Below are 9253 nucleotides of genomic sequence, written 5' to 3'. Positions count from 1 at the left end.
AAGCTTGGCGTATATTCAGCTCTCATGCCCGGTGAGGATGGTATCAGTTTTGCTGACATGCTGACTAACCTCTTCTCAAACAACCGCTGCCTAATGGCCATGTGTACTGTAAAACTATACGTTCTGTGGAGATTTACCAGATACATAAGGGAATTAGCGAAGACCAACTATTGTATCCGTGGTTTGTCAGAGAGCCCAAACGCTTCTCTCTGTGTCCTAATTGGAAACAAATGCAAAGAAGGATGGAAAATCTCATTATTAATGGAGAGAATCCGTCTCTGAGGATCGAGGGATAATAAAGATAAGGATGAAAAACCTTGATTATATAAAGCTTATACACAAACCCACTAGATCCATCATCTTGTTTAGGCACCTGGCTTCTATTATGGAGTCTTGTCTTTCTCACAGGAGCATTTATTTATCTTCTTTACCATATATTGCCGTCATAGACAGCGGTGAACCACATACTCGGATAAACATGGAATATTTCATCTGACTACACTAATGCATAAGTTATTTTTACATTTAAGATAGAGGCACAAAGTATCTCATAGGCTAAAATTTACATAACTAAAATGCAGGTAAATGCCCATATTATCCAGTGACTGTATACTCCAGTACAAACCCACCCACTGTTAGCCCTCACCTAGACTCAGCTCCCAGACTGAGCTGGAGATCATGCGGCCTCAGACACACTTAATGGGATTATGGTAATATAATTTTGTGATGCTGACCTCGGGCTGGTGCCAGTTTTTTTTCACATCCTCAGACAAAGGCAGGGGGCTCACCAAGAGATCCAGCAGGCTTGCCCAACTCAGCCTCTTGGCACAGGCTGGTGTCCTCAAGGGGCCAGCAAAAGATGGACGGCTGTGGTGCAAAGTCTCACTTCCTAAGTCTTCACCAACAGTGAGCAACATCTAACAGTGACCAGAAAGAATTGTAATCTTAAATAAATATGATTTCCCAAAAGCGAGTTGACTCTGACGTCAACTCTTCCAATTTAATGGATACAGTAATTTACACAGTTCAGGATTTAGGAAATGTGCCCTCCCTTTGCTCCCAACTTGAATCAGCACACAGTAGTTCTTTAGCGGAGGGTGTAGCTTCCATGGAAACGGCCTTGTGGTCAGCTTGTCTTTCCATCTGATTTAGCAGGGCTTTCCTCCACTGGATGTGTCTTATTGGTTTTAGAAAGCATTTTATGGACTGCACAATTTAAAAGCAACTCACTGTGGGGGTCAATTTAAACTGTTCCTCTAGGTAATCTAAATAGAGGTATGAGACACAAATAAACAATGAACACACAATAAACACTGAAGGCATACACTGTTATGTTTGACATACAAGCATTGATCTGGAAACAATTTTATTTTAATTTTTTGTTCATTGAATAAATGTCTAGAATATTAGTTATTTATTTAAAGTTACAGTCCAAAGACACATATACATAGGACACTAACACACCAAGTCCATCAGTTAAAACTGAATATTTTAAGCTTGCAATATGTTAGGAGTCTGTCGGATTCTTTATCTTGTTTTGTCTCATTTTACTTTGTTGTGTATTTTATTGTTGTCCGGTCTCTATGGGTCTATCACCAGATTTTCCCCCTTTATTTCCTTTCTTTTCCTCTTCCTTTTGCCTTCAGAAAGACCACCAATAGGGCTCGGAGGGGGCAGACGTCCCTGTGGAATAATAATGGGGTCGTCCTGGGAAAATTGCCCATGGAAAGGCCTGTCTGAAGGGGGGAAAAAAAGGAAAGAAAAATTTGGTCTTGTTTCCGATCCTTCTCAGAAACATTCATCAGGGCACTCCTGCTGTTTGGAGCAGTCCCATTTCAACCCCAATCCACTTACTGGCTGGGTCACTCTACCGCTGCCAAATCTTTAAGCCAAGGTCAGCAGGCTGGGGCATATGGTTTAGAAAGACGCTTATTTTTTTCTTTATTTATTTCTTAATTTATTTACTGTTTTTAATATACAGATTTGCATTAATAATAGACCTGTATTTCCTAGAACCTGAATTTCTTATGTTGCACAGTTGCTTTGGATTTTTTTTTTTTTTTTAAGCAGAAGTCACAATCAGACATCAGCTGATTTGTGGCTTTGTTATAATTATTATCATTTCTTTTTTTGCAAGTTACTCTATGGAACACATTACATGTATCATTATGTTTGGGCTGCTACTGGGCAAGGCTGTCCACAGAAAAGCCACAAGACACTATGGTCTGAAGCAGGGAATGCCTCATTCCTGATGTCATTTCCTGACCGGGTGCTACTCTGTGGCAGTAACACATGACACATTATTCTGATGAAACACGCTGAAAGTGGCCACGGTTGCTCACTTTTTTCACGGACAGCAAAGTCCCAGTGTTGGTCCAGCTACTCTAACAGTATTTCACACACATCTTTTTCCCATCCCTGCTGTTATGAAATGTAAATATGTGAGCACATTTGTTTTCTGTTTAAAATCCGATGTAAATAGAGGAACTAGATTGTTGATGTGATACTGTATGGCCTATAAAAGGGATTGTTGGTTGCCTGGTTACTTCTTCACAAAACCGTGTTGCTTTTATCAGAAAAATTACTTTCTGGTACTTGTGATTGGCTGAACGAGTTGTTATTTTTATAAGTTTAAAATTTAAAAGAATATTAATTTTTAAAAGTGATAATATAATCATCAGATTTTATTTTATCTGGGCTTTTGATTTTTTTTTAAGGAGTGCGATTTGAAAATATAAACATTTCACATTTTCCCATGCACACGCGCTGCCAACAACCAGAGAATGAAACAATTCAGCAAATACGCTCTGCTCATTCTCTGAAACTGGAAGAACATGGACTTGTGTTTACTAAAGTTGACTTTTTCCTTGTTTGCTGAACAGTAATGCTGGCTACAGCTAAACTGTAGACAGGCAACATCTTCCATCAGGAGCAAATCATGTTCTGTGTACTGTGTAACTATATGCCTGTTGGAGCCAGCACAAACAGCATCAAGACATTGTGGTTACTATTGCCAATAGTTTGAATCAGGCAGATTTGTCCTGCTAACAACTACAATGTTGAAGTTTGACCTCTGTATTTCCCCTCAAATGGTTTATCTAATAGACTATGGTATTTCAGTTTAGGAAGCCCTGTTTTGAATTCTTCTGGGAAAATATAGAAACCCAGCAATTTCATATTTCAGTCATGTCCGTCATGAATATAATGCTTTGGCCTGGAAGACAGAATGAGTGGATTAGTAAGACTCTTTTCTCTTTTTTCTTGTGATCCCCCTAAGCCACCTTCCTGTTCTCCCCCGATCCATCACTAACTGGCCTCCCTTTACCCTGTTAGGCCCTGAGGCCATGCTGCCCTGCTGCCTCGCTCCAGGTCTGAGCCATTGGAAATCCAGTGATGGATGTGCCCCTGGGGCTCTCTGTGGGAGGTGGGCTCAGGGCTTCACACACTGACTGCTCTTCACTGTCAGAAGGGAAGATGTCAGTGTTCATATTTACCCAGAGAGAGCAGAGTGAATCCTACAGGAGGGTCATTGTCTTTTCATTAACACTTGCCAGAAAAGTAATTGATTTGTTTTATTTTTCTAGTTTCACCAGTTTATATAATAGAATATTGTTTTAATCAGCAGCTAGTTTGAAGCAAAGTTACAGGAGAAGCTGGAGCAGAGATAATGCACGCCTGAAAGGACAAACAGAGCATAATAAACAAATTCTGACTTTACGATGCACGGAAAAGAACATTAAATAGACCATTTTATTGTTTTAACTGATCTACATCAGTGCCAGAAATTTGAACAATAAAGTTACACTGCAGAGACCATCTTTAAACTACATTTCCAACTGATACTTATTTGTAATTTTTACTGAATTCCAAGAGGTATATTGTCTGACACTGTGTTATTTCACTTTCAGTTGCACCCATATTCCCACAGCGTGTACATCATTCACTTACTGTTTTCCACTTTCAGCAAATCACAGAACATAAGCACATCTGAGTGTTAGTTTTTTTCTTGATGACTGGCTGTTTATAATATTATTGACGTACTGTACGTCACTACCATTATGCATTATAGATGTGTTGAGCCACATTTTTAGTGTGGCCTGTTACAATGAGTTAAGCTAAAAATGTAAAACTGTCCAGTCATGCAGTGTGATGAGGTGCAGAGGTGGGTGGCAGAGAAAGGTTCAGTCCAGTAGACGTGAGGAACGAGACGTCATCTGTGAATGTGTCTCAAATTTCAACAGAAAGCTATAGTACGTGATTGTGTTTACACTGCCACTGATTTATTAAGGTCAGCTCTATGCCTATATTCCTTGGCCAGCAATGAATAAACAATATTCAGTGTCTAGTTTGTTTCTTTAAGCCATCTTGTATACAGGCAGGAGGAGGGGGTGCAGTCATAAGTCTTCTCAATAGGCTGTGGTAATAATGGATCTGTGACCTCATGCTCTCAAAAGCCAGAAACAAAACCTTTACTTTACCAAACTACTGCAGTGGCCAGCCAACGTGACGGCTCTGATTATTGCAGACTTAAATTATCTGTCACATTAAAACAATCCTTTTGATTTCAGCTGTTTTTTGGAACATATGACTAAACAACAGCTTTATCTGTCAGTACCATAACTGATATTTGGCTTACAAATACTGACAGACCCAACAGACCTGCGTCTCCCCACAGCTGTGAACACACAGATAATACTGTATGAAACATGCTTATAATTAATGGCACAAGACAATCACATATTTCTCAGTGTTTTTGTTTTTATTGCAAACAATATACAAAAGATAAGCGTTTAAGACAATGCCATGTTTACCTAGGGAAACTGCATTAAGATGACGACCAATGAGAACTAACGATACAGAATATAAACTTAGGAACACAACGTTTTTTTTGCCAAACAAAAAGTATCTTGTTGATTCCATCAAATTCTTTACAGAACAGAAACAACTTCCATATCCATTAATTCATTAGTTAGAAAGAAAAAAAAGAGAAAACTTCCAGTTTTTCTTTTTTTTTTTAGAGAAAGGTTTATCGTGTAATTATATGTAATCTGTACATAACTAGATCATGAATAAAAGAAACTTTTATATGGAAACATTTACAAATGATAAATAAACAAATTTGTACCACATATGACAGCAAACTATTCCACTGAAAACTTTTCATCTCAGTTAGCTGCTGCTGAATTAGAAAGATAATTGCAAATAGTTATTCTCAAATAAAATTAATGCTAAAGAATAAATTAAAAAAAAAAAAGGTTAAGTAAAGTATGCGGCTGTAGGAATGATAGAAGCACGCCAACCTCAGACCTGCTGGCTGCTGAGGAGATTCAGGTCAAATCGACTTCCTGTATCTCCTTAAGCAGGAAGTCAGAACTATGCTGTGGTTTTGACACTGCAACGCCAGCCTCCCTGCTGTGGCTCCAGAGGCACAAATGGTATCAAGGCAGTATCCAGATAAAATGAAGCATTGCTCAGTTACATCTAGCAACACAATAAGGCCCCTAGTAGAGTTACATGGCACCTGCTATAACATTTCCAACACAATAATTTGAGCTAAAGCAAAGAGCAAGAAGTAGAATATCTGACTAGTTCACCAATGACATATCATTGCCAAAAATTCAAATCTATTTCCAAACTGCATTGCTCAATTCTTTCATCTCACTGGAATTACAATAAAATATGTACAGTATGAAAATTCAAAGCAGAATGTAGGTTACTGTAATATGGCAGTATCAGTAAACAGAAGTTTCTTACTTCCTGTACAAAAATACATGAGTGAGAAGTAAGGCCACTGAGGGTGTTTTTACCCAGCATTTCTGCTCCTTTAGATGAGTTTAACCTTCAAATCATGATGAAGAGGATGCTGATGATACTGATTATGATGGCGAGAGCAGAACACATACACAGTACATACTAAAATATTTAAAACCAGTATGTCCTCACAGAGGATTTTTAAAACATATCTAAAAAAATATAATCACAATTCAACCAATACAAAAGGCACTGTGTGAGCCAATCCAAAGATATATTTTCAGTACTATAAAAAAGTCCTTTGTCATGTTTTTCTGTTCGCCATGAAGGGTGTGTGGAATGGTGGCATGAAGGCCACCGAGCAGAAAGAAGTCTATGAATGGCGTGAGTGTTGTACAGTCAGTGCTGAGGCTGCCTCCTCATGGCCTGGACAGCTGTGTGTAAATGGGCTGCTGCTCCCAGTGTTGTGGACTGTGGGTCTGGGGCACAGAGGGCACCCCAGTGGTGTCAGCGATCGGGGTGTACATCGGCCTCTGGTTGGGACTCATGTAGCTGAAGGTGGAGTACAGGCTGGATCCCTGGCCACCTGCATGGCTGTAATAGGAGTTGGCACTACCTTGATGGTCTGAATAGTCATACTGTGCTCTTGTGATGGGGGGGTAAGAGGATGTGCTGTAGTGCTGCAGGTTGAAGGACCCATAGGTGACATGTTGCGGGGAGCCCTGCTGCTCGCTGTAGTGGCTGGGACTCAGTTGCTCTGTTTTGATCTGGGTGGCTCTCTGTTGACCCTGCTGACCTTGCTCTCCTCCTCCACCCAAGTTGGCCAGAGAGTGCTGTTGCTGCTGCTTGGACATCCAGGCGTGGGCTCCAACATTGGCAGCCTGAGCAACTGAGGAGTTGCTGATGCCGTAGCTGTTGGTGTAGCCTGCCTGGGCTGTGCCAGTCACCCCAGCATGGCTGTGAGGTGGCAGGTACTGATCAAACTCATCAACATCAAAGCTCCCTATGTTAGAGATGACATCGCTGCTCAGCTCACCAATGTCCACAGCCCCAAAGTCGATGTTGAGCTGGCGACTGGTGCCCTCCTGCATGGGTCGCCCCTCACGCTTAAGGTCAGCTTTGCCAGAGGGGAGGTCTGTCTTGGGGGTGGTTGGAGGTGTTGGTGGGCCCTGGGACTGACCTGTTAGAGAAAATACAGAGTTAGAGGGTTAAAATAAAACCACAGAACAATACATATAAAGAAGACATATCCAACGTGAAAAACATATGCTAAACATTGACAGGTGTATTTACAGAATGGTTTGTAAAACTCACTAATCATTAAAAGTTAATCATCAACAGGTGGTTGCTCAAGGACCTAAGACCATATAAGATTTAATTTCTATAAACAGTGTCACAAAATGTCAGAAGAAATACTAGAAATTGTCTCTTTTTTCTATATTTCTTTCTTCCTCACCTGAATGTTCTCCTGGGGAGTGCACCTCGCCCATACTAGACGCTGGAGAATCGGCTTGCTGCAGCGCTTTGAAGATCGCATTTGGAGAGATATGTGTCTGCTCGCTGTCCTCGGGTTCGTTTTGCCCGTTCTTTACAGATTTTCTCCGCCTTGGCTGATATTTGTAGTCGGGGTGATCCTTCTTATGCTGCACTCTCAAACGCTCTGCTTCTTCCACAAACGGGCGCTTCTCTACTTCGTTGAGCAATCTAAAAGTATCACAGATAATAGCACATTCATATACAAATGCAACCAAAAACGGTTTTAACACCAATAATCACTAAGAAGCTTTTTATCTCCTGGGTCTATTTGCACAAATTCTGTGCACACTGCCATGTAACGTCTATACACAAATCTCTGTAAAAACAATATCAGATACAAATACACTTTGCAAACCATTATTAAGTTAATCGCACCCAGTAATGGTCTATTTAAAAAGGCTTGCAGGTGGTGCATATAACTAACTGAATAAAATACTGCGCTTCTCCCAGTTGTGCGTAAAAGCGCACCACAAATCTGAGTGAACGTGAAAAGCGAGCCTACCTCCAAAGTTTGCCCAGTGTTTTGCTGAGTTCCGCATTGTGCAGATGCGGGTACTGATCGGCCAGTTTCCTCCGTGCAGCTTGAGCCCAGACCATGAAGGCGTTCATGGGCCTTTTGACATGAGGTTTGCTTTTACTTGAGCCGTTGACGCGCACCGGCATGGGCACCAGTGTCCAGTCATAACCTTTCAGCACCTGAGACACTGCATCTCTGATACACACGGGGAACTTTTCCTCTTCGCCTTCCTTCTTGTAGTCTGCACCCCTGAGAAGCTGGTTGTCTGACGGCCTGGTGTTCTCGGTGTCCGAACCGGACACGGATGGGCACGGCGAGCCTGCGGAGTCCTCAGACATGCTGGGGCTGGGAGCGTCAGAGTGACACTTCTCCTGTTCTTCTGTCATCTTCAGGTAAGGGTCGAGGAGATTCATGCGAAAAAATTAAACAGCGTTTCGCAGTTAAAAAAATGAAGGGAGAAAATCCTTCTTTCTAAATCCAAGTGCTGTGCCCAAAGACTGCAGTAAAACTGCAGCGCACAGCTTGACTGGCAACTTGAATCCTTTAAAAGAAAAAAAGAAAAATGCCAAAAATAAGCTTTTGACACTCCTTCGACTTTTCACAACTTCGCTGAAAAAAAGGCAAATTGCAAGTTGTCGCTTTCTAATGTTTAACTTTGAAACCGTGACTTTAAAGAGAAATGTGACAGAGCGATCTACTCTTGTTGGATTGCTGAAGACTCTAGAGAGGCAGGAGGCGATGCTTGGATTTATGTTTGACGGAAAGGAAATGATTGGGGGAAACTTTTTGTAGGCGGGGACGTAATATGACTCTGCTCCGAAGAACCGTTGCAGTCAAACCCAGTGAAACCCAGCTCAACTAGGAAAAGTGTTTTTTCCCTTAAAATCTTTGGTTCTGTTTAAATTTAGAGTCTAAATTAAAGTTTGAGAAGTTAAAACTTAAAAATAAATAAATAAATAAAGCGTCTAAGAAGAAACATAGACTTGAAGTCCAATCTCATCTTCTTTCTCACCACAACAACTACAACTATTTTAATATCATAGTGATATGACTAGTAAGATAAAAAAAAAAAAAATACACCATTAGGACAAAATACTGCTACTACTATTACTACTACAATTTTCTTTATTCTCACAGAAATGACATTCTCCCTGGCATATTTATACAATATACAATACAACCTAGATATGTAGAATTTATACAATTTCTTTCCTTACATATTTCACTGTTCTTGCTTTTCCAACTTAATTTAACTTTTTTTGTTGTTCTTTTCTGAGGACGATAGTCAGCTGTTTGTATAAGATATTGATGGGATATAGTTCTGGTATTAAATTCTCATTAGAACATTACTGTAGTATTTAAACATATCCTTCATAGCTTTGATTTTGGTAGAATAAACAGTGATGACAGTTTGGTTAGAATCAGTGGGGGCAGGTGATTAAAAGTGTT

At 40.4% G+C, this 9253-nt stretch overlaps 1 protein-coding gene across 1 annotated transcript; it reads right to left on the bottom strand.

Annotated features, from left to right (window-relative positions):
* Positions 1 to 4738: 4738 nt before the first annotated feature.
* On the bottom strand, positions 4739 to 8511 carry LOC113141082 (transcription factor Sox-9-B-like). The gene is made up of 3 exons (XM_026325302.2): positions 7790 to 8511; positions 7208 to 7455; positions 4739 to 6931 (listed from the first exon to the last, which is right to left on the bottom strand). Exons 1-3 carry the CDS (start codon positions 8215 to 8217, stop codon positions 6171 to 6173), a joined length of 1437 nt encoding a protein of 478 aa, XP_026181087.1. The 5' UTR covers positions 8218 to 8511; the 3' UTR covers positions 4739 to 6170.
* Between the last annotated feature and the right edge of the window lie 742 nt (positions 8512 to 9253).

Source organism: Mastacembelus armatus, chromosome 8, assembly GCF_900324485.2.
Source record: "Mastacembelus armatus chromosome 8, fMasArm1.2, whole genome shotgun sequence".
Lineage (NCBI taxonomy): Eukaryota > Metazoa > Chordata > Actinopteri > Synbranchiformes > Mastacembelidae > Mastacembelus > Mastacembelus armatus.
This window is presented reverse-complemented; position numbering and strand designations above follow the sequence as displayed.

Excerpts from the sequence above, each read along its gene's own strand:
- LOC113141082 (XM_026325302.2), bottom strand. The coding sequence starts at position 8,217 with ATGAATCTCCTCGACCCTTACCTGAAGATGACAGAAGAACAGGAGAAG. Across the intron at positions 7,456-7,789 it reads ACACTGGGCAAACTTTGGAG|ATTGCTCAACGAAGTAGAGA; the intron begins GTAGGCTCGCTT and ends TGATACTTTTAG. Across the intron at positions 6,932-7,207 it reads CTCCCCAGGAGAACATTCAG|GTCAGTCCCAGGGCCCACCA; the intron begins GTGAGGAAGAAA and ends TTTCTCTAACAG.